Below are 25,009 nucleotides of genomic sequence, written 5' to 3'. Positions count from 1 at the left end.
CAGGGAACACAGGTGGCTGCAGACCGAAAAAGCATCTTTCTTCCCCAGCCCTTGCAGGGTTGCAAGGAGGCCAGAGAACCAATAATTGCAACCTAGTCTACGCAGCACGTCTTAAACCTACGGCCCCAACAACAGCATTGCCTAAAAGGCTCCTGCTGCATGCCCCCCTGGGCTGTGACCTTGTCAGACCTTCAGGCTAAGCGGAGTCAGGCTCGCAAGAAGAGTCTCCGAGGAATCACTGGGGTGTTACAGCAGGTGGTGCTCTTCCCTCCAAGTTAGCAGTGACCTGATGCCAGGCAGGACTGTAGTCCTGATCACTTACGATGAGAGAGGTCTCTCAGGGCCTCTGGCCAAAGCTCCCCTCCCTGGCTTGTGTGCTATCTGCAGAACACCACCCCAGAAGTAGCCGCATTTCAGCAGAGGTAGCTGCTGAAGTGCATTGGGGTCAGCAGTACAAAAGGCGCTGGAAGAGCATGTTACTACATGTAAAAGTAGATCGTTTGTTTCAAAAATTATCCTTAAAGGAGCCTGATTCTCAGGGGTCTCGAGTCAGGCACTCAGAATCACCGACCACTTTTGACAAGGTAGGTCTGTGTTCCCCTGATGGCCACATGGCCTTCTCTCTCTCTCTCTCTCATATTCAGAGCAGGTCCTCCCACTTCCTCCCTGTCCTTTCTCCATTCAAATCTAAGAGATCGGGAAGCCCTGAGCTACATGGGATCCAAGAGGGAGTTTCTCTCTCAGCAGGAGAGGAAGCTGGACGGAGCCTTCGAGAAATGGAGGAAGAAGGCCTGCTGGCTTGGCTGTGCTCTTCCTCAGACTCCTCCTCCTCTGCTGAGCTGTCCTAAAAACAGCATTATCACCAGCAGGCCCTAGACAAGTACCAGGATTCCGTTTCCTGTTTTTCCCGTGGAAACCCTCAAATAGAAGCTGGCCTCATTTTTGGTGGGGGTTGTTTTTTGGTGGGAGGTTATTGTTGTTGGGTTTTTTTGGCTGAAGCAGGGCTAACAATGAGCCATTTCCTCTGACAGCTTGGAAAGGCACCTCAGGCTGGGCTCGGCTCCTCCCCAGCACTGCTGGAGGGAAATCCGACCCAGCAAGGCCAGGGGAAGGTTGATCTCCGTTCCCTGCCCCTCTCAAGGACACAAGGGGGGCACCACGCTCTCCAGCCTGATGCTGGAGAACCTAGCACCAGTCCCTATTCACTCGAAGAGTCCCTTGGACTCCACCCGGGGCTACTCAGATGAGTAAAGGTTCCGGGATCAGGTTCAAGGCTTGGCTGGGCAGCGACAGCTGGCGCCCAGGATTCTAGGCCATGCGATAACAGGGCTGGAGTTTCACAATGAAACTCTATGTAGCTGAATGAAGGTTACAGCTGCAGTCCCGCGCCTATCCCACAGTTTGCCGGGAGATTAATGGCTCTTTCACACCATTGGGCTGTTGCTCTCCATCGCCCCACTCAAACTTGGCCTCTGGAGCAGGATGTCCCTGGAGGATTGTGGGATCGCAAACTGCCGCACTCTTGTAGCTTATGCTGATGCAATGGGAAATTCCAGGCCCCATCCTGGTCTCCTCTGGCAGCTCGGAAAGCTCCTCTCTCCTTTGAGCTACGGCCCGGGGCCAGAGGGAGGGCAGCTCTGTGGCACTAGGCAGAGCCACTCCTGGGCAGATGGTGCCCACCACATGTTTTCCATAGATTACTAGCAGCTCACATTTTTCTTCAGCCCCCACACATTTAGAATCAAAAGCTTGAGAACCTTGTTAAACTCTCTCTCTCCCTCCCTCCCTCCCTCTTTTCCGTATGACTCTGGAGTTTAAAAATGATCTTGGCGCTCCGAGCGGCTAGATTCCCTAGCTGGTGTAAAGCAGCATTGGGCCGGGGAAGTCAATGGAGCCATGCCTGCGTACCCCAGGTAGGGATCTTGCCCTGACACCGTGGCTGCGGGGAATCCTTACCCGCCCAGCATCACTGCAAGACAATGCACTCAGCTACGTAGCCACAATAGGGCAATTGTCACAACAAGGCTGCTGGTCCCTTTCCCACCCCCAAGAGACCTCCCCACACACAATCCCATGAAGAGCACCACTGTGACGCCTTCCCCCCATTCGCTGCCGCCACCCCCACAAGCTGCTCACGCGGCCACATGCTTCTTGTGACTCTCAGACCCAAGAAACGCCCCAGGTCAAAGCACAGCACCACATGTGCCGTTAGACCTAGTCGACCCAACGTCCTCCTGGGTGTGTTTTCAAGCTACCGAGCCAAAGGTCACCCAACCATGGCAGGTGCTGCTGTGTGAATTCACCGCAAGTAGCATTGATTTGATTCTCATTTTTAAATATCTTAATTAAGGGGATGGGGCTAGTCTACCCTGGGCAGGTATACTGGGTTCCCTTGGAGAACCAGGCTGTTAGTATCTGCTGCATACACCTGTGTGCAGATCCCTTGGAGAGGACAGTTTTAAACCTGCCCAAGGCAGACTAAGGAAGAGCGCTACTACACTGAACCCATTCTCTGGAGCCAGAATGTCCTTACAGCAGACAGGACAGACGTGAAACTCCCCAGAGGTCATCAAGCCCGTCCCCTTGGAGCCAGAGCAGGCCTCTGCTCACCAGCACCGCCGCCGGAGCTTCGTCATGTCCAATTTCAAATGACTCAAGTCACGGGGTTTCCATCACTTCCCCTGGGAGATTACTTCACAGCCTCGCTGTCAGGAAGCTTTTCCTACCTCCCAGCTCAAATTTTCCTTTTGCTCAGTATCAGCCCCCTGCTGCTTGGATGGATCGCAGTGAACAAACACCTCTAATGCCATTAGCACAGCCCCATTCAGCGTGGGGAGATCAGTCCCTGGACGCGATATGCAGTGTCAAGGCCCAGAACAGTGGGACACATATAACCCACCGGGGCACGTGTGTCACAAGTCTCCGATACACAGGGGACAGATTGTAGCTGGGGCTGTGACCAGTCTTGGCTGTTGAGCTCAAGCTGTAACAACTTCTGCTTCCAGCTCGGAAGGTCCCTGCAGTTCAGTTCTTGGTGTGTTGGCGAAGATGGCAGACATCATCCACACACCAATATGAGCACTGCTGGCTTTTCTAACTAGGACCCACTCCCTACCGTACTGATGAGCCTCTGTACTGGGCCCTGGCACACGTCTCCCATTGAGGGTATGTCTACACTGCAATTAGACATCTGCGGCTGGCCCATGCCAGCTGACTCGGGGTCACGGGGCTCGGGCTAAGGGGTCCTAGAGACCAGGGTCCAGCCCGAGCCCAAATGTCTACACTGCAATTCAACGCCAAGCCAGCTAGCATGGGCCAGCCACGCGGGTGTCTAACTGCAGAGCAGACATACCCCGAGAGTGCTGCTCCAACCTGCAACAGAGCTTGGCTGGTTCCAACCGCAAGCTCCATTGCACTCAAGAGCACGCAAATCCAATGAGAAGCACCAGCCGACACAGAAAAAGCCTTAGGCAGTGTCTTCCGCCAGTGACCAGCCCCCAGTGCAACCACTAGTGTAGACAGGAAAAGCCAAGCCATGATCTGCACCCAGGTAAGCTGCACCTTTGCCTGTCTACATTTTGCATTGTCACAACTATGTTAGTGCCCAGCCGCTGATGGCTGTTACTAGGGCACATCTCCTGAGTGCGCACAAGGCCTTCGCATATTTAAATGGGGCAGGTGCCCAAAAAAGCTTGGGAAACACTGGACCAAACTTCACGTTGCACAGAAAATCCCTGTCAAAGACATGCTGCCCAGGCAGTGAGAAAGCGAGACAGAGAATTCTCCTTTCAAAGGCAACTGGACTCAAAGGGCTCACCCACAGACGTAGATCAATTACACTGTTCCTCACAGGCTGCGACCTTCCCCAGCAGACCCCCATTCAGAGACTTTACTTCCTTTGATATTCCCCCGCCTTCTTCCTCCAAACAGTTCACTAGAGTGAAACATCACTAACCCCCCTCCGGTCTAGGCTCCAAGGAACAGAGCCATACGCCATTGCTGCCTATCGTCAAGATCCTCAAAGGTGGGTTTCTTCCTGTGCTGCCGCAGAGCAAATCTGGAGAAGTTTTTATAAAAATGCCGCAAGTAACCAGTCTTATAATGGCCTGAATCCCTTCTGATGTCTGTCGCAAAAGAAAGAGAGCCATTTGGGAAGTAATCAAGGTTTCTGAAAGAACACTGTCAGGTTAAAAAGATGGCCAGTATTTCCACACTGGTGAACTTAGCCTAAGACACCTAAACACATCCTTGGACATGTAAGCAAGTGGCCTGATTTCAGAGGTCATTCAGCTCTCACCGGTCACAATGACTTCAGGCCCCTATTTAGGTGGTGTAAAGATAGAGTGAGGTGCCCAATTTTAAGCACACAGGTTTGAAAACCTTGGCTCATATATATTTCTCTTTAAATTGGATCTCTGCCTCTGTTACAAGTGACCTCTTGATTTAGTAATAGGACATCATCACTGAAAATCAAATCAATTTTTTCAAAGTGAGTTTAAAAATCAATTTCACATAGGACACTTGCTCCCGTGTCCCCTTGTTGGCATTTGTGCTTTTACGATCACATCTTCCTACGTTTCTTTTTCAAATTTCTCTCCCATCACTGTGTGAAAGCCCCATATGGATGGGACAACAGCTAGCTGGCTACCGAGGGGGCAAAAGTGAAACTGACTCTAAGCCAGTGGTTCTCAAACTTTTGTTCTGGTGACCCCTTTCACATAGCAAGCCTCTGAGTGCGACCCCCCCTTATAAATTAAAAACATTTTTTAATATATTTAACACCATTATAAATGCTGGAGGCAAAGCGGGGTTTGGGGTGGAGGCTGACAGCGGGGTTTGGGGTGGAGGCTGACAGCAACCCCCCATGTAATAACCTCGTGACCCCATGAGGGGTTCCAACCCCCAGGTTGAGAACCCCTGCTCTAAGCAGGGTTCGGGGGGTAAGAAATATTTTCTTATCTAATCTCTTTCAGATACAGTCTCAGACTCCAATCCTGTAAGCTGCTCCATTCAGGCAGCCCCACGAACCCCCACAGAGCCCCACAGATTGTAAGGAGGCTCCACACAGGCACAGGAATGGAGCAGTGTACACATCAGTCCCTTAAGTATTATTCGTAACAATAGCAGGCAAAACATTTTAAGCAGCATGATCACTGACGGTGAAAGGATGTTTCAAGCCAAATTCCTCTCTCTCCCTACATGCTGTTTGTTTACAATTTTTTTTTTTTTTGTATTTCACTCAGCCTGAAAAAGGAGGGGAAAATATCACTGGTCAGTTTCACGGTTGTTTCTAGTAAATTTCACTTTCCCATTCTCAGGCACTAGCCCAGTGCATTGGCACACACACACCCCCTACAGCACTTACTGCTGGAGGCAGCATATGCTTAGGGATGATGGGGAGGTGCCCATGCCCTAGACTGGCAGGCCACACCCAGTAAAGCGTGTCGAACAGGCTTGGCTACCAGACTAGGAATCACTGGGATGGAATCCTGTGCAGCTGGCATGTGAGTGCATTGGGAGAGTGAAGGGACAGAGAAGAGACACTCTCTGCCCTCTCTTTGCTCTTTCCACTCCTCCCGCTCCAGTACCCTCATGCAAGACAAAGCGTAGGATTGTGCCCTTACCCCAGAAGGATGAATTGGTGTCAACAGAGGAAGGTTTAGCAGAGGCCAACAGAACCTCATGTGACTAGTTCTTGTTGTTCCTAGTTCAAGGCTAATGAACCATAGTAAATATTCACGCAGAGCAACCCTGCTACACAGAGGTTAACCACATTCAGCCGGGTACTGTGCTGGGGCACAACTGAGGTTGAGAATCTATTCTAAGCAGAGAAATTTCACCTGTCCTTACACATCTATAAAATTAAACACACACACAGACCACACATCTATTGTCTTTTGCCAAGGCCTGTTCTTAGTGTCCTGGTAAATAATCATTTGTTTTTCATGCATTCGACACTGCAGCCCAGAAGGTGGCCTATTTTCATTTTCAGCTGGCTCCAGATGGTGAGGGAGAGAGTGTGGCCTAGAGGATAGCACACTGGATTGGGACTCAGGAGACATGGGGTATAGTCCCAGCTCTGCCACTGGCCTGTTGGGTGACCTTGGGCAAGTCACATCACTTCTCCATGCCTCAGTTTCCCTATCTGAAAAATGGGAACGGTGATACGAACCTCCCTTTATGAAGTGGTTTGAGGCCTACTGATGAAAAGCCAAGCATTATTATTCTTGCCTCGGTTTTGGGGACACTAAAAATCACCCAAAATCTTTTATAAAAGAAAGCTTATGGCATGTATGCAGGCCGCTGGGGAGAAGCTCGGCCCAGGTTCCAACTTAGAAACAGAGCACAGAAGACAGTCTTCAAAATCACAGCACTGCCCCAAACTCCCAAACCATCTGCCAGTTGCAATCCGTAGCGGATGGATTCAAACACCAAGCAACGCACAAACGCCAGAATTCAAACTCACAACAGGATCCAAGTGCCAGGACCCAACGCACAATTAGCTCTCTAGGTTAAACATTAAAATAGTAAATGGCAGAGTTTTCTCAGCAAGGCACAAGTGCCAGGCAGGACTGAGCCTGCAGAAAGCATCTTGGCTACGGATTTTAAGTCACATCAGTCAGCACCCATGAGCTCCTAGTGCGGGGTTTCAAACCCACAGTCCCAGATTGCGACAGCAGGGTCACACAAAAGCCCTGCCAATATTTCAAGTTCATAGTAAAAACACCTGGTAAGAAACTCCACATCTGCAGAGCAGCCACTGAAAATGGGGGGAAAGAGGAGGCGGGTACACAAGAACCAATGAGCTGCCTCCCGCTGCTTTAGTTTTTGTGGGCACTTTTAGGGCACTGCTGTGAAGAAGTTTGCAATGGCAGCAATGAGAAATACCACCACAGCACTTTCCGACTGAGGATTTCCAAGCAGTTTTGAAAAGGCAGGCCAGTATCAGTATCCCCTTTTTACAGGTGGAGAAACTGAGGCAGCAAGAGGTTAAGTGACTGAAGCCAGCTTGTCAGTAGCAGAGCCAGGAACAGACCCAAGGCCTCCTAATGCCCAGTTCCCTGTGCTCTGACCACTAGACAACACTGCCTCCCTTGGTGGGAGAGGGCCCTTTTAAACCACAGACAAACAGCACCAAAAAAGGAAAGAGTGGAATAAAGGCAAAGGCTGGGATTTTGGCTCCTAAATCCCTTAGGCTCTTTGGAAAATCTCCACCATAATATACACTGATAAAGAGGAAACTTCCAAGCGATTAAACACAAGCCATGGTTAATACGGCACTTTTCATTTCCAAAACATTGCGCACACGTTACTGAATCCTGAGAGGCCGGTTATATTAGACCCATTCTGTGGACAGAGGAGGCGAGTTTAACAACTCACAGCAAAGGAGCACAGACCGAATTCAGCCCTGGGGTGAGGAGGTGCAGCCTCCACTGAAACCTACAGGAGCTGTGCCAGCTTCATGCCAAGAGCCATTCTGGCTTCCTGTCTCAAAGCCACTCCAGGCACCAAACTCCATCCGCAAACACAAGAATCTGGACAAATGCAGCAAGAGGCCCAGACGTTTTTCTGCAAACAACCCTTCCAAATATCCCGGTCTACAGCAGAAGCAGGATTTCCCCAAACTCTCTCTCTCTCCCACCCCACACACTCCCTTTCCCGTCTCTCTACCCACACCCACAGCTTCCTCGAACATAATACCCAGCAGAAACAATTTGAGCAATGTGCATCTTCGAGAAAACACCTTCGCTGTGTCATGGCAGGAGCACGGGGCGAAGGCATCACTCATAATGGGGCCCGATCCTGCACTCTGTTTCCGCTGTAGTCAAGGTAATTAACACGCAGCAGATGGCCGGATCTGGTCCCAAGTGGCCAAAGGGCAGGTGAGGTGGTCAAAAGGGGTGAGGTACCCCATGGTTTACCACAGGAATAACGTTGCCACTTTCTATGTTGTATTTTTTCCCCAAAAAAATGGCTAGAGCCTCAGCTGGTATAAACTGGCGCAGTTCCACTGAGCGCTATCTGATCACGGCTGAGTTTCGACAACTTTGAGTCACAGCGGGCAGCACAGACTTTCAAGTCAACATAGCTGCCCAGGTTGACATCAGCTGGGGATCTAGTCCCGTAGCTCAAAGTGTGTTTGTGTGTGTGTGTCAATCGGGGGGGGGGGGGGGGTCTGCTTAAAGCAGTGTCAGCTCACAGACCTCCAAAATTAAAAGCAAAACCAAAAACCGATCCAGCCAAAGGGGACTGTCTCAAGACCGGTTCTCCAGAATTTCTTGTCTGATTCAATGCTTTTCCGTAGAGACTGTCAAAAATTGCCAGTGATGACTATATTTCAAGTCATCACAGCGGGGTATTGGGAAAAGTTTTCAATTAGCAATAATCATGCCTGGGATTAACCTCATTGGCTATGATACTGCTTGGCACACAGACCTCTCTCAGGCTGATAAGGAGCACAGGGCAGCCTGGAGTCCACAGGGGAGACAAAGGTAATGGAAGTTTCAGAGGAAACAAGACGCATGGGCATTAATGGTGCTTGTGCTGAGGGGAAAACGCTCGGGTCAAGAACATTTGATAGAAATACCCCAGGGGCCTGCAAGGATGGATGGACCAAGAGAGTGGTCAAGCTCCTACCTAGACCGGGTTAAGCCAACTCACAAACACCAGGCTGCCAGACCCCATGGGCAACCTCTCCATTCATCTCTCTGCTAGCAGCCACCCACCACACTGGCAGCGCTGTCTTTGCTGGCAGCCTACCAGCGCAGCCTCTGCGGGGCCAGCCTTCCTGCCGCCTCCCTGTGGAAGTACCCGCAGACACAGGACTGGCCTCCCCCAAGAACCTGGCTTCTGAGACGCCAGCCGCCCTGCCCTCAGACTCTGCGCTACCAACCTCAGCGCCAGGGCCCCCCCCACCTCCTGCCCCATGGTACCAACCTCCCCACAGAACCAGCTGCAAAAGTATCCACTTCTAAGGCACCAGCCTCCCCGGGCAGTCACTTGCCTCAATACCAGCCCCTCCATCACCGGCACCCCATCTGATGGGCCACATCAGCTCTCCAAGCCGGCACCAGCCTCCCAGTGCCAGCTGCCCATCCCATGCCAGCCCCAGGCCCCACAGCCCCCACAACCTAAGCCCTCCAATGCCCCCTTAGGTCCAGTCCCTAATTCTCCCCAACCCCCCATAATGTCCCCCTGCTTCAGCCTCCCAACTGCCCCCCAAGGTCCCCCGGTCCCAGGCTCCCCCCCGTCCCAGCCTCCGAACATCCCCCCAGTTACCCCCAGCCCCAAAACGTCCCCCAGCCCCCCAATGTCTGCCCAGTACCAGGCACCCCCAGTGCCCGCCCCCCAAAATCTCTCCAGGCCCCCAACGTCGCCCCCCGCAGCCCCGATCCCCAGCCCCCTGCGTCCCCAGCCCCCCCGCACAACCCTGCTCCCCAGCCTCCCAAGATCCCCCTGTTCCAGCCTCCTAACGCCCCCCAGTTACCCCCAACCCCAGGCTGCCAACGTCCCCCCAGTCCCTGGTCCCCCCAGCCCCCCAATGTCCCCCCAGTGCCAGGCCCCCAACATCTCCCCAGGCCCCCAACGTCCACCCAGTCCCCGGCCCCACGTCCCCAACGTTCCCCCAGCCCCCCACATCCCTGTGCCCCAGCCCCCCAACGTCCCCCCCCACGGCCCAGCCCCCCAACGTCCCCCCAGCCCGCCACGCCCCAGCCCCCCAACGTCCCCCCAGTCCCCGGCCCCCTCCCCACGGCCCAGCCCCCCAAAGTCCCCCCAGCCCGCCACGCCCCAGCCCCCCAACGTCTCCCCAGGCCCCCACATCCCTGCGCCCCAGCCCCCCAACGTCCCCCCCAGCCGCCGGCCGCGCTCACCTCGGGGCTGCGGGGCGGCGGGATCCCGACCAGGCAGAAGGCGACTCCATTCATCGGGGAGCCGGCGGCGCTGGGCACCGAGCGGGGCGGCCGGGCGCGCGGGGACCGGCTGGGCTGGGCGGGCTCCGGCTCCGCCTCCTCCGGCCTCCGGCGCGCCACAGACTCCGCGGGCGGGGCGGGGCCAGCGGCCGCCGGAGCCCAGCGGGCCGCGGGGCGGGGCTGGCACGGCCAGGGACGGACAGACACGGGGGGGGGGGGGCCGGGACAGGGACAGACCCCGGGACAGACCCTGGGACAGACCGCGGGACAGACACTGGGACGGGCCCTGACAGGGACAGACCCCGGGACAGGGACAGACACGGGGGGGCCCCGGGACAGGGACAGACCCCGGGACAGGGACAGACACGGGGGGGGGGGGGCCGGGACAGGGACAGACCCTGGGACAGACACTGACAGGGACAGACCGCGGGACAGACACTGGGACGGGCCCTGACAGGGACAGACCCCGGGACAGGGACAGACACGGGGGGGCCCCGGGACAGGGACAGACCCCGGGACAGGGACAGACCCCGGGACAGGGACAGACCCCGGGACAGGGACTGGGACAGACACGGGGGGGCCCCGGGACAGGGACAGACCGCGGGACAGACCCTGGGACAGGGACAGACCGCGGGACAGACACTGGGACGGGCCCTGACAGACACAGACCCCGGGACAGGGACAGACCCCGGGACAGACACTGGGACAGACACGGGGGGGCCCCGGGACAGGGACAGACCGCGGGACAGACACTGACAGGGACAGACCCCAGGACAGACACTGGGACAGGCCCTGACAGACACTGGGACAGGGGGACAGACCCCGGGACAGACACTGACAGGGACAGACCCCGGGACAGGGGGACAGACCCCGGGACAGACACTGACAGGGACAGACCCCGGGACAGGGGGACAGACCCCGGGACAGACACTGACAGGGACAGACCCCGGGACAGGGGGACAGACCCCGGGACAGACATGGGGGGGCCCCGGGACAGGGACAGACCCCGGGACAGGGACAGACAGACACAGACCCCGGGACAGGGGGACACGAACAGACACCGGGACAGACACTGACAGACACAGACACCGGGACAGACCCCAGGACAGGCATTGATGGACACAGGGACAGACCCCAGGGGAGACTGACAGGAACAGACACCGGGACAGGCACTGACGAACACGGGGACAGGGACAGAGGGACAGGGACAGACCCCAGGACAGGCACTGACAGACACGGGGACAGACCCCAGGACAGGCACTGATGGACACAGGGACAGACTCCAGGACAGAGGGATAGAGACAGGACAAACAGACAAGAATACCCCAGGACACACAGACACCAGGTTAGAGTTAGGGACTGGCATGGACAGACAGACGAACAGAGTGACAGGCATGAATGGACAGAGAGAGGGACAGGAACTGGCATGGCCAGACACAGGGTCAGAGTCACACCAGGACAGACGGACAGGGATTGCCATGGACAGAGAGACACCAGGAGGGGCCTTGGGCGAGGCAGAGCAGGACATGGACACAGGGATTGGCAGGCAGACAGACAGGGGGACGGGTAGAGAAGGGACTGGCACAGGGCAGGGACAGTACAGGCACAGACATAGAAAACAGGAGGTGGCATGGTGAGAACCACACACAGAGAACCACAGAGCTGGGATAGACAGAGGGACTGGCAGAGACAGACACTCTTAGGGGGTCCCAGCTTCATCTCCCCAAAGAGAACCTTACACAAGCAGCAAAGAAAGGGAGGACAGTGGAGGGCACCATTAACCCTTTCTGCACTTCCCTGCCACCTGCAGCTTTGCCCATGGTATACAAAACAACCCTGCAGGTGCTGAAAGGAAAGCCAGGAACAAGGTGCGCGTGAAGACACTGGGCATCACAAAAGCTTCTGCTCTCAGCCCAGATGCCCAGTAGCCTCTGCTCTGCCACTTCCCTCACCCTGCCCTGTAAATGCCTATTTGCATCTCAGCATCAAAATAATCATTAATCAGTTTTTAAGCATTGCACAGAAACAGAAGAACATAAGAATGGCCCTACTGGGTCAGACCAAAGGTCCATCTAGCCCAGTGTCCTGTCTTCCGACAATGGCCAATACCAGGTGCCCCAGAGGGAATGAACAGAACCGGGAATCATCAAGCGGTCCATCCCCTGTCACCCATTCCCAGCTTCTGGCAAACAGAGGCTAGGGACAAACTAAATTCTCTCACACATACACGATTGCCAAGTAGAGTGAAAACCTCTCCCTTAGGGTGGTGCACCACAGGAAGGATGGTCCAGTGGTTACACCACTTGCCTAGGATTTGGGAACCTTGGATTTAATTCCCTTCTTCCGCTCTACTCCGCGCTGATTAGGCCTCAACTGGAGTATTGTGTCCAGTTCTGGGCGCCACATTTCAGGAAGGATGTGGACAAACTGGAGAGAGTCCAGAGAAGAGCAACAAAAATGATTAAAGGTCTAGAAAACCTGACTCGAGGGAAGATTGAAAAAACTGGGTTTGTTTAGTCTGCAAAAGAGAAGACTGAGAGGGGACATGGTAACAGTTTTCAAGTATGTAAAAGGTTGTTACAAGGAGGAGGGAGAAAAATTGTTCTTAACCACTGAAGATAGGACAAGAAGCAATGGGCTTAAATTACAGCAAGGGAGGTTTAGGTTGGACATTAGGAAAAACTTCCTACCTGTCAGGGTGGTGAAGCACTGGAATAAATTTCCTAGGGAGGCTGTGGAATCTCCATTAGTGGAAATTTTTAAAAGCAGGTTAGACACACACCTGTCAGGGATGGTCTAGACAGTACTTAGTCCTGCCACGAGTGCAGGGGACTGAACTAGATGACCTCTCGAGGTCCCTTCCAGTCCTATGATTTGATGCATTAAATAGGGATCATACATCCCACAGGTATCATGAGGGGTTATGGAGGCCATAAAGTGACACCGAGCAGTTAAAGCAAACTCATGTAGGCAGCATTCTAAAAATCTAGCCCTCATTGTGGGTTCTTAACAGCAGCAGATGTTATTACAGTTTTATTTCATTTATCAGGCCTCCTCGCCAAATCCCAGCACCGCCAGCCAGCGCTTGAAACAACCCACCTCCCTCCTCACCAACACTGACCCCAACACGGAAACGGAAATCAACACCGGAACAAAAAGGGCAAAATGCCCTGGAAAGTGGTGCTCATACCTAACAGACTAGACAGCTCGGTATTTTCATCCAGGATTTCTAATTGCCCTAGGCTACATTGCCCTAAGTACATTGGTTGGGTATTATTTTACTCCCAGTTTGCACTGGTGTAAATGTCTGTGCAAGGTGCGGGGCAATGGGAAATGGGTGCTATGTGCATACGTGCTGGAACTAGGGGGGCTGCCGCACCCCCTGGCTTGAAGTGGTTTCCATTGTACAGGACTTACAGTTTGGTTCAATGGCTCTCAGCACCCCCACTGTACAAACTGTTCCAGCACCCTTGAGTATATGCCAGCCCTGTCCTCCACAAGACAGTTGCTCCATTTAGCAGGGTTTGAATCAAGCTATTCATTCCCCCAATTTCTCCTTCACCTGACATCAGTGTGTCGCAGAATCCCCTGGGGCCCACACCAGTATAACTCCAGTCACTGTAATGCTGCGATTCTGGTTCACACTGGAGAATCCGGAACAGAACCCAGGAGTCCTGACTGCCATGTCCCAGCTATAAATTGGAGCATCAGGGCCGCAGCTCCTATTACGCAGGTTGAGCCCACCAAGATGTCATCTTCCTTCCTGCCAGAGCCAGACTCAGCTGAGCTAGTTCCCCTTCGTTTCCAAGCCATCATCACTCAGGCTACATAATTCAGCAGAGAGGAAATGGAAAGGCATGTGACAGGAAGAGCAAAACAAGGCGGGGGAAAGCGGGAGGAATTGCGTCCATGCCTTTCTGGATGGAGAGATCCAGACCGAGGCATGGGGGATGGGACAGCAAAAGCCACAAGACCAGAGCATGCTGGTGCTAAAGGCGACATTTGCCTACAGATCAGAGCAGACTAAGAGTGGGGACTCCTGGGTTCTGTTCCTAGTTCTTGAGGGAGTTCAGTCTGGGTCTTATAGCTGGGGACCAGCAGTCAGGACTCCTGGGTTCCGCTCTTCGATCTTGCAGCCTGAAGTTTTGGTCGAGCTGGGACCCGGCAGGGGAGGACTGCTTGGTTCTTTTCCTCGCACTAGACAAAAGCATGGTTCGGTGCTTATAGCTGAGAACCAGGAGCTGCGGGCTCCATTCCTGGTTGTGTTCCCCATTGTCTGACTTGGGGAGAATCCTTTCCCCACTCTGTATGCCCTGGTTCCCTCCATGGATAAAATAGGGATGATCCTGACTCACCGGAGCTGGTGGTTGCAAACCACTTTGAAAGGTGCACGACAAGGTCAAACTCTCAGTGTTACTAGCAGGCTCTCCAAGGGGGAGCTTCCAGTTAAGACAGAAGAGACCAGCCCGTGGGGTAGGGGAACCAAAGGCCTTTCAGAACAGACTCAAATACTCCATTGCCAGAGCAAGACACCAGACAACAGCCACAGCACGAGTTCTGCAAGGCTGCGTCTACACGGTCTGGGTAGACAGACTCCCGGGAGGGCCACACGGCTATTTTTAGCGCTCTAGCACAAATGGGACTTGGCAGGACTGAGGTCATCTGTCTTAGCACCGCAGCCCACCCCGTATTAACCCGAGCTATTTGCAGACAGCCCCCCTCCATTATTGCATCACCCTCCTCCCCACCCCAGGGGGATCAAGGCTCTAACCACAGAAGAAGTGGGGGGGCAGAGTTGCCATGGAAACTCAGCATTCAAACACGTAAATAAGCAAAGCATCTCCGGGAAGGAGGGAGGATGCCGAGAGCTGCAGATTTCTCTCCTTTTGTGGTTTTTTATGCAGCACAGAATATTCAGAACTGTCTCGCTCTGAGTCTGTAGCTTCGATTTAATAGTGCAGAGCCAGATCCTCAGCTGGGGACAATGAGCGGCTCTTGGATTAAGTCAGTGGACCCATCTGCTAAGGATCCGACCCATCTAGCTGAAAAAGAGCTTCACAGCTTGTCTCTTTCACCAACAGAAGTTGGTCCAATAAAAGATATGACCTCCCCCGCCTTGCCTGTCTAATATCCTGGGACCGACACAGCTACGACAACATTGCAAACCATGACATCTAGTGACACTTTATGTAGCAGCAGGGATCTCAAAGCACTTTACAAACGTCAGTTGGTTAAGGGTACTGACCTATGACACGCTACAGACCAGGAGGGCTTCTCACCCTATTTAACAGATGGGGAAACTGAGGCGCGGAGCAGGCGAGTGACTTGCTCCAGGTGATATGGCAATTGAGTGGCAGTTAGGAACAGAAGGCAGGAGGCCTGGTTCACTCCTCTAACCACCAGACCATGCTGTCCTCCAGTACATTTATAGCTAAAGCAGAGCAGGAAAGCTGAGTTCTATTCCCAGCCCTGCAACCACTTCATTGCGCGACCTTAGACAAGTCACTTCAACTCCACAGGCCAGATCCTCAGCTGGTGTAGCTCCATGCATTTCAATGGAATTTCACTGACTTACATACACCAGCTGAGGAGCCAGCCCCATCTGTAAAATGAAGACCACAGTCCTACCTCGCAGGGGAGGAGGGGTTCTAAAACTTAATGAATTAATGCTTACAAAGCACTTTGAGATCAGTGGATGAAAACACAATACAATAGTGCTAAGTATTAATAAGGAGCAGATGAATAGAGGCAGAGCAAATGGGTTCACAGCTCTTTTGACAATGCAAAGAGCAGCTTTCCCGCAGCTGCTTGTTTTCTCCCTTAACTAAATTTTTCACTGGACCCTCTTGTAAATGGTCAGAGATTTTAATCTTTGCCTCTCTCCCACACACATATACACACACACGCAGCATAAACACAGACGTCTAATATAAATTTTCCATGACACAATTAAGAAAGTTCATATCAACAACTATTTCCTCTGGGGCATTTACAAAAATAATAAAACAACAGAAACCGACTGAAATGGAAAGTTCAATTAGAAAACACTGAGTGCGCGTTTACAATTTTCTCTCTCTAGCCCCTTGTGTCCTGAATGAACTCACAGTTGTATGGGCAAATAGGAGGATCAAAACAAGCATCTACTGGGGCGGAGATCATCTTCCAAACGCTGTGTGAAGAACAGACATTTGGATAGGCAGTGTGGTCTAGTAGACAGGGCACTGGACTGGAAGTGTGGAGACCTGGTTCTATTTCACTGGCCTCCTGTGTGAACTTGGGTAAGTCCTTTCTCCCTGTGCTTCTGTTTCCCGTAGTGCCCTCTGTCTGTCTTGTCTACTTCGAGTGTAAGCCTCCAGAGTACGAACCGCCAGTTACTATGTGTTTGTTCGATGCCTACCACTATACGCTACTGTAATCAAAATAATAATCAGAGTGATTTGCGAGTTATTGGTACCCAGTGATGATGAAATGCAGCCTCCCCTGGGGCGGAGGATGGCAGCCAACAGCATTTCACTGCACAGCCCAAGAGAGGGGGCAAAGGGACATCAGGGCAAACCACAGCCCCTCGAGAACACGCCGTGGGATCTTTAACCTCTGTGGGGAACAAACAGGACATTGGTTTTGAAGATCCCATCTGCAAGATCCCACACACGAGCTAAACAGCATGGAGTCCCATGGTATCTGGCTCAGAAGGGAAAAGGGGTGAGTCAGCACCACCAGGATGGGAACCTGGGAAAGACCCTCCTGGGCTGAAAAATTCCAAGGAGGTGGAAAACTCGGGGGGTCCGGGCTCGCTGACACTGACAGCAGTGGTTGGAAGAGCGTCAGTGTTTTAACCACTAAGGGCCAGATGTTCCCATGGTCAGCACCCACAATCGCCCGGATTTTGGAAAGAACTCAGCTCCCATTTAGGCACCACAGTATGTGGGTGGATTTTCCAAAGAGCCGGGCAGGTTGGGTGCCAACATCTGTTCAGAACCTGGCTGTCAGCGTCACACCAGGAGCGCCGAGCATTGGAAAATCTGCCCCTTATTTGGGTGCCTAAAGGCTGAGCTCAGGCCCAGAGGAGCCTCCAAGGTATGTAGACACCTAACTCCCATTGAATAACCTAAACACCTTTGAAGATCTGGGCCCGAGCTCTTCGGATTTGGATGTGCTGGGTTCAGCCAGCGCTCGGCAACAGGGACAGCGGGAGAGATCCTGAAAGTCGGCAGCCGGAGCGGGTTGCAGAGGGTCCCTGGGGATCAGGAAAGGGGGACAGCTGCTGTGCTGTCTGCGTGACAGCTGCCTTCCCCTCTGCATGGCCTCGAGGGACGCCGAGGGGTTTTTATTGACCGTCCCCTACTAACAACCTCGTTAATGAACCCTGCCACGACGTCCCACCCCGCAGCAACCGGCCTTGGCATCAGGAATCTCTCCCCTCCCAGCAGCTGCCAGCTGCGGGGAATAAACAGTCGGATACAAGTGACAAGTCACTTCCTCCCCACCAGGGCGTAGCCAGACGGAAAGTGCCCCCTCCCCAGACACACACCGCAGGGAGAACAATGGAAGGAGTGGGGCTGGGGGATAGACCCCCCAGAACTTGGAGCTGCCAGACACACCAATGAGCCTAGGGGTGTCCTACTATTGGGGGGAGGGGAGCCTATCAAGCTCCGTTCCCATCTATCTCCCCTCCCCGTTTTATGTCTGTTCCACCTCTCCCCCATCCCCCTTGTCTGCCTCCCACCTCCTTGTCATCTGTCTCTCTCCCCGCTTCCTTGTGGCCCGTCTCCCCCTCTTTGAGGTCCCTTGGGATCCCCACCCCTCCTGCCCCATTTTCACATGAGCTCCTGCTCTCCCTCCCCTGGGGGCTCAGAACCAGTCGCAGCAGAGAGAGACATCTTACGACTCACTTTCACGCACTCCCGGCCAGCATCGCTGGTGGCATGGGGCGGGGGGGGGAAGGGCTGGCCTGGAAAGAAGAGGGGGATACAGGCACCCCCACTCGAGACAGCTGTCATAGCTCAGATACTACGGTGATGGGCACCAGTGTGAGAACCCCGACAGACAGACAGACATCAGGGTACATACAATGATAGCTAGACAGACAGACACCCACCATTCCCTGGTAGAACTCCCCCTCCCTAATGTTTAGCCTCTCCCTTTGATCCCTGTTTCTCTGTCCCCTCTCACCCCCCAACCTCACCCAGGCTATAACAAGCTCAGGCATTGTATTTTCAATCTGAACACCCCAATCTCTGCCCCCAAGGTTGTTTCAGCACCCGCCCGTGCTCCATAAACCGCCCCCATTCCACAACCTGGGATGGAAGCTCTGGGAGCCTCCCCCACCCTGCACGTCCGCACAGGCTGCCAGCCGTTCCTGATGCTCTGGGAACTGCAGACCTGGGAGGGATCGATGCCTCCGATTGGATTTCCCCCCCCTCCCACAGCAACAATTGCTGAACGCTGCAGGCGGGAGGGGGAGGAGACCTAGCAAAGCGGGTCTGCTGGTGGCAGTAGGGGGATGAGCGGCCACATTTCAGCAGGCAGCCCAAGCCAGTGTTCTCCTGGGGGTGGGAGTGGGTCACTGGTATTGGGGTGCATGGGGTGGGGTGCACCATAGTAAGGGGTTGTGGTAATGGGAGTGATGTTATTAATAGCATCGCTAAAAGCCGAAGACCCAGTGTTCACCCTCAGCAACATCGGAACCTCCCCACAAGAGTGGATGGTTCAGACACAGGACTCCTGGCTTCCAGCCCCAGCTTCACGCTGACTCTCACTGATCAGAGGGGAAGTCACTTCATGTCTAAGTGCCTCTTTCCCCCAGCGGTAAAATGGGAATAACATGCCCTAGATTCAGAGTAGCAGCCATGTTAGTCTGTATCCGCAAAAAGAAAAGGAGTACTTGTGGCACCTTAGAGACTAACAAATTTATTAGAGCATAAGATTTCGTGAGCTACAGCTCACTTCATCAGATGCATGCTGTGGAAAATACAGTGGGGAGATTGTATGTATGGGCCACCACTGCCCTCTCCTGGATAGAAAGAGAGAAGTTCAACCGTGTGTCATTGGCCGTGTATTGCTAACACCCTGTGGAGGTTCTTCCCCCAGGCAGTAGACATCTGTACACACCAGTGACATTAACATCCACGATTCCATAGCCCCATTCACCCTGAAGGTTTCCCAAAGCTCATTACGCACCATGAATGCACACAGGAGCCCCTCACCCATTACTGAAATGCAGCCACCTCTGGGATGGAACACAGCAGCTGGTAAACAGCCCAAAGTAACAACAAATGCTGCACACTGCTGAGACTGCCAGGAGATCTAATGGGGCTGGACATAGCTGCCCAGTTGGATTATAAGTGCAAGCATCAGCAGACGGGGCACTACCTGGAGACACGAGTTCTATTCCAGTGACCTGCTGCCGGGTGACCTTGGGCAAGTCGCTTTCCTGACCCATGCCTCAGTTTCCCCTCCTGCCCTGGATCTGTCTTGTCTATTTACACTGTAAGCTTGTTGGGGCAGGTGCCTCTGTGTGCTGCACCTCGCACAACAGGGCCCTGATCTCAGCTGGGGCCTGGAAGCACCTGGCAGCACGGGGCCCGGATCTCAGCTGGGGCCTGGAAGCACCGGGCCCGGATCTCAGTGCAGGGCTGCTAAGAGCTACTGCGATATCAGTACTGACGAACCACTGACATCACTTCCTGCAGCACCTTGCTTTGGGCCAGCCCCCTCCCACCCTGCAACCCTGTGCCCATGGGAGACAATCTAGTTAGGCAGGAGTCAGGAAGAGCAACACAACCAGGGCCTGCTGCTGTGAATGATTTACCTCTCACGAGGGACTGCCCGTGAAGCAGACATCTGACGTACCCCGCCCACGCCCCCATGCAGGGGAAAGTCTCTGGGGTCTTATTTTATCCTCTTTCCCCACAATACCAGACGCACTAGTATGGGATGAAGGAGGGAACTGCCAGCCCAGCTGGCCCCAGCCCCATCCTCCCTTGAGACCCTTTTCAGGAAACCTCAGCACCATATTTCAAACCTGAGGAACAATCCAATCTGATCTCCAGCCCTTCCCGGAGCCCAGTCAATGGGGACAGCCCTAGACTGCGTGGAAGGGGGAGCAGGGAGTCTGCCCAAATGCCACCTGCTCACATTTTCCATCTGTGAATGCCAGCCCCGGTGCCCCCTCTTCCCGTCCTTCTGCAAGACGGGAAATGAGATCACATCCTGGCCATCAGTTAGCAGGCTAATCCCACAATGGACAAACTCCCTCCTCCCCGACAACCAGTCCACGCTTCCCCCGCTACTAATCATACCAGCATGGGCCCTCCAGACACAGAGCCACAAACACATGGGAAGCGCCTTGTTCTCTGGGTGATCCCTGTGCTGTACCAGGCTGATACATAGACATCTCTTCCCCTTTTCAATTCATGCGAATCCAGGAGCTTTGTGGTCATGTCTGTGGGGAGGCAGCATTGCCTAGTAATTAGAGCAGGAGTCTCAGAATTAGGACCCTGCGGTTCTATTCCCAGCTCTGTAAGACATGTGGCCTAGTGATTGGAGGGGGGGGGCTGGGAATCAGGACTCCTGGGTTCTTGCCCTGTGGGAGGGAGTGGGAGCTAATAATTAGAGTAGCAGGCTGAATGCAGGACTCCTGGGTTCTGTTCCAGACTCAGCCACTGCCTCGCTATGTGACCTTGGGTGAGCTCCTTCCCCACTTTGTGCCTCAGTTTCCCCATCTCTAAAAGTGATGAACCACCCCTTTATAAACACAGTTTTGGGGTCCCCAGTGGGGAGGTGGCTTGGTAAGTCAGACTAGATGACCACAGTGACCCTTCTGGCCAAGGCGATTTGATTGTTAATTATCTCCATGACTCGCAGCCTTCTGATGGGTGCAGGCTGGGTCAAGGCCCTGAACTGAAAGTAGCTCAAGGGCAAGGCTGTGCAACACGGGCGATGCCCCGGGACCCCTTCCAGACTCAGAGGAAGGAGGAGACTAACACCCCCTCGCCCTCATCTCCCCGATCAGCACATGGCTTGGGGACGGAAGCAGCTTTGCAGTGTGTGGGGTTGGTGGGCTTCAAAGTGGTGTCGCACTGAATTTCCCAGCCATGAAGTCCCAGTATGGGCACAGAAAATACAGTAGGAGGGAGCTGGGTTGGGAGGTGTCGTCACGACAGAGAGTTACTTGCGGCTCGAATCTCTTTGCCCCCAAACACCTATCACTGTAGCCAGGCCGGGGACGTGTCCCCATCAGGGGGCTAGATGCAGCTATGGCAGGGAATGAGTGGCCTTGAGCTCCTAATGGATCTGTCCCATCTGGGCCTGCTCCTGCGAGATGTTGGACCTCTTGGGTGCTTGTGAGCATCTCCTCTCCGGCACTCTACTCCCTGCGGGAAGGGGCTGGCAAGGGAGGACGAGACCCAGAGGCTCGCGTTCCCCAGAGCTGCCATCCCAGCACAGCCAGGTGGGAGACTCCGATTGCTCCAGGGCATATTCCCTCTTCCCAGCTCAGAGCCTCACCCTAAACCACCCCTCCGCACCCGCTCTCAGGGGCACTTCAGTCTAGTGCGTAACAGTGCAGACCCTCCTCCACCGTCTCCTCTTGCAGCTCAGAACATCCCAGGGCCCTTCTGAGCCAGGTGGCACCAAGACCCCAGAGCAGAAATATGAGACATACACAGTTTGGATTCAAGTCAAGATCCGAATCCAGGGTTTTGTTATAGCCCACTAGACGCGTGGGGGTGCTGGGCACAGAGCTGCGGGTGCTGGGAACGCCTGGAATGAAATCTAGGGGAGTCCATGCAATGCCGCCCCGAGCCTGTCTTCCCCACAGGAGGGAGGGAGGTGGAAGCTGGAAGGTTTCTCCTCGGCAAGGACATTGTGGGTGGTGAGGGACGGAGTCAGGGTCCCTGCTGCCAGGCCGGGAGCCAGCCGGGAGCGGGGAAAGAAGGGGTGGGGAACAGCTGACACTCGCATTCGGTGGAGAGAGAGAGAGAAAGAGAAAGGGCCCCCTCTAGTGAGGGCTCGTGTGAGATGCCTGCCAGCGGGCAGGGGGGACTGGGATGGGAGGGGGATCCCACTCATTCCACGGGCACCTGGGGGATTTGGGCCCCCTCAGCGCTGGTTTAAGGCCATCTCCCGTCACTGGCTTTCCGCCAGGGCTGCATTTGGCCCCAGCAGGGTGGTTAGTTTGTTTTCTTCCAAATCCCTTTCCCCTCCCCCTCCTTCCTTTTATTTTTAGTTAATTTTCTCTTGGGGGCCAGCAGGAGACTGAATCTCCAGGGGGAATAAAACCAGAGTTCCCGCCATCGGGGCGGCCCCTGCTGTCTCAGCGGGGGCTCCTCAGGGGGTGGGGGTGTTGTCTGGCACAGCGCCCCGCTGCCCGTGGCATGGTGGAGGGGACACACCCAGCACATGGTTACCCAGTGGGGCTTTCTGCTGCTTTGACCCTGAATGTTGATTCCCCTCTGCTGATTGGCTGTTCGCTTCCACACACACACCCCGTCTGCTTCAGACTCACTCCTCCCTGCCCCCTTCTTGCCCCCACCCCCGTCATTCCAACCCACCCCCATCGCCAACTAATTCCCACACCACAAACCCCTCCCACAAATCAAAGGGAAACAAGCCAACACGACATGATGGTTTTCAGCCCCTTCTTGCCCCTGCTCGTATGTTATACCCTATCTCCCCAGCCCTGGGTCTGTCCTGTCCATTTAGATTGTAAGCCTTCTGGGGCAGGGACTGCCTCTCAGACCATGTCTCGACTAGGAAGGCCTTGCCAGTGTAGTTATACCGGTATACTAACCCAGCAAAGCGCTCCTCGTGTGGACACAGCTTATACCAGCCAAACTGAGCCCCCCTGAGTGGAATGGGCAAAAGCACATTCCGATATTAGCTGCATCCACACTGGTAACTTTTCCCAGCACACCCCTATTGGCCAGGGATCACACACCTCTTCACACCCCGACCCACATAACTACACTGGCAGAAGTCTGTAGCGTGTGGACGTACTCTGCTTGGCGCCCAGCACAATGGGGCCCTGATCTCCAATCCCTAGGACTTCCTAGGCCCTATGGGAAACAAGCAAATAGTTAATACGAATAACAGTAGCATGCACAGCTGGGGTTCCACGGCAGGGAAGCCAACAACTCTCTCCTACCTCTGCTCCCACAGCAGAGATGGTTATGGCTAGTCAAGATCAGAAGCCCCTGTTGTGATGGCAGCTCTACAGAGCAAGAGACAGTCGCTGACTCAAAGCACTTGGGTCGTCGAAATAGATCAAACAAGTAACGGAAGGATTATTAGCTCCATTTTCCAGATGGGGAAGTGAGACCCAGAGAGATGGAAGGCAGATTTTCTAAAGAGCTCAGCTCTCATTTAGGCACTTAAGATTTGCAAAAAAACCCCAGCACCCAATGGGCTGAGCTCGTTTGAACATCTGGGCACTTATTGAAGCATCAAGGCAGTGCTAAGCGCTTGTGAACGTTCTGGCCCGCGGTCACTAAAACTGAAAGAATTCTTTAAAATCTCCAGCCTTGCCAAGACAACAAACGCTTTGCCGGCACAGCTGCACCACCAGTGCTGCCCAGTGTAGACGCAGCGTTTGCTGACCGTGACCGCTCTTCTGGTCGAGTAACGCCCCCTCCCCGAATGACATTAGCGATCCTGAAAAAAGCACTCTTCTGGCAGGAGCATCTGCTCTGGGGGTTCTGTCAGCAGAGCTACCTTGGCTGGGGTGTGGGGGGTTTCACACCCTTCACTGACATAGCTATGCCAACAAAACTTTACAGTGTGGGCCTGGCCTCAGTTACCAGCTAAACTAGGCAAATGATGCAAGGTAAATTTCACGTTAATTCTAGTCAGTTTCTCTTTGGGGCTCTTCTGCACTATAGTGGGGGTAGCAGTGCTTGAATGTAGGGCCTGAGAACCAGGAAAGGAAATGGACTAGAAGCAATAATGAAACCGAACAGCTTATTCTGAAAACTTTGCAGGGGAATATTTGCGTATTCAAATGAAACAAAAACTGTTTACCCTGGATTTTTAATATTTTAATGAATACTGTTTAAAATTAAGAAAAACAAAACACAGCCCAGCAGGATACTGTCACTTTTATACCTGCCATAGCCGCGTCCACACTAGAGGCAATAACAGTGGAGGTGTTTCAGTAGAAAAATCACTCCCCCGACCGGCTTTAAATCCGTACAAAAACTACGAGTGGAGCAGACCTTAGAGGGGAATCCAGCCCTTAAACCAGATCCCCCATTGCCCTGCGTCTTCCACAGTCAGTCACACCATTTATAACACTCTGCACCGGAATAAGCAGCAACGCAAAGTTAGCCAGTTGAGGCCAAGCCCAAGTGCGGGAGATATATAGGGTGGGTTGATAAAAACCACCATGCCTCATCTCCGCTAGGATTTTGCGGGGAGCTAGTTACATCAGTGTAAAAGCCATGCCTTTTTCACAGTGAGGAGAAAGCCCTAGGTCCTCTGTGCAGTGATTTACACCTTGCACAAAGAAGGTGTAAAATGGCACCAGATCAGAATGACAGGTTTCAGAGTCGCAGCCGGGTTAGTCTGAATTCGCAAAAAGAAAAGGAGGACTTGTGGCACCTTAGAGACTAACCAATTTATTTGAGCATAAGCTTTCGTGAGCTACAGCTCACTTCCTCGGTGATCAGAATGGTAATCTTCACCTTGCGATGGTTCAAATAATGACACACGCCGCAGGTCGGTGGACAGTCAGGCCCGTAGGGGGAGCGTTTCAAAATTGCCTAAAGGATTTATTCACAGATTCCAAGGCCAGAAGAGACCACTGTGATCATCTCATCCGGCCTCTTTCATAACACAGGCCAGACACCTTCCCTGAAATAATTCCTGACTGAATTAGAGCATCTGTTTTACAAAAAGATGGTCAGAGCACAGTTCCCAGTGAATGTCATGGGGACACAGGCATGTTTTAACATCTCCTTCTGTGGGAACAGAATAACACATTGGCTGTCTTAAGACATCAATGCAAGAAACAAACTGGATTTAAAATAACTTCATGAAAATAGTGGTCTGAAAAATTGTGTGCGCACACGCGTGTGTGCAGGTGCGTAAAAGTGTAAGTG

The 25,009-nt window shown here is 53.6% G+C and overlaps 1 protein-coding gene and 1 non-coding gene across 3 annotated transcripts in view; both read right to left on the bottom strand.

Moving 5' to 3' along the window:
• The window catches only part of ARHGAP23 (Rho GTPase activating protein 23), a 125,019-nt gene that overhangs the window by 91,692 nt on the left and 8,318 nt on the right, over positions 1-25,009 (bottom strand). The window contains exon 1 of one of the 2 annotated variants that reach the window (XM_073326141.1): positions 9,873-10,018. The exons of the other annotated variant lie outside the window; for it this stretch is intronic. Coding sequence (XP_073182242.1) covers positions 9,873-9,926 — 54 coding nt within the window. The 5' untranslated portion in view covers positions 9,927-10,018. Of the gene's footprint in view, positions 1-9,872; positions 10,019-25,009 lie in introns of those variants that run through there. 2 annotated transcript variants of the gene reach the window in all.
• LOC140904113 (U4 spliceosomal RNA) lies at positions 8,297-8,436 on the bottom strand. Its single transcript, XR_012156438.1, has one exon. It is a non-coding gene; the product is annotated as a U4 spliceosomal RNA (small nuclear RNA).

This window comes from Lepidochelys kempii, chromosome 27 (genome assembly GCF_965140265.1).
Source record: "Lepidochelys kempii isolate rLepKem1 chromosome 27, rLepKem1.hap2, whole genome shotgun sequence".
In the NCBI taxonomy this organism is placed as follows: domain Eukaryota; kingdom Metazoa; phylum Chordata; order Testudines; family Cheloniidae; genus Lepidochelys; species Lepidochelys kempii.
The sequence above is the reverse complement of the archived record's forward strand: the minus strand, read 5'-3'. Positions and strand labels throughout refer to the sequence as shown.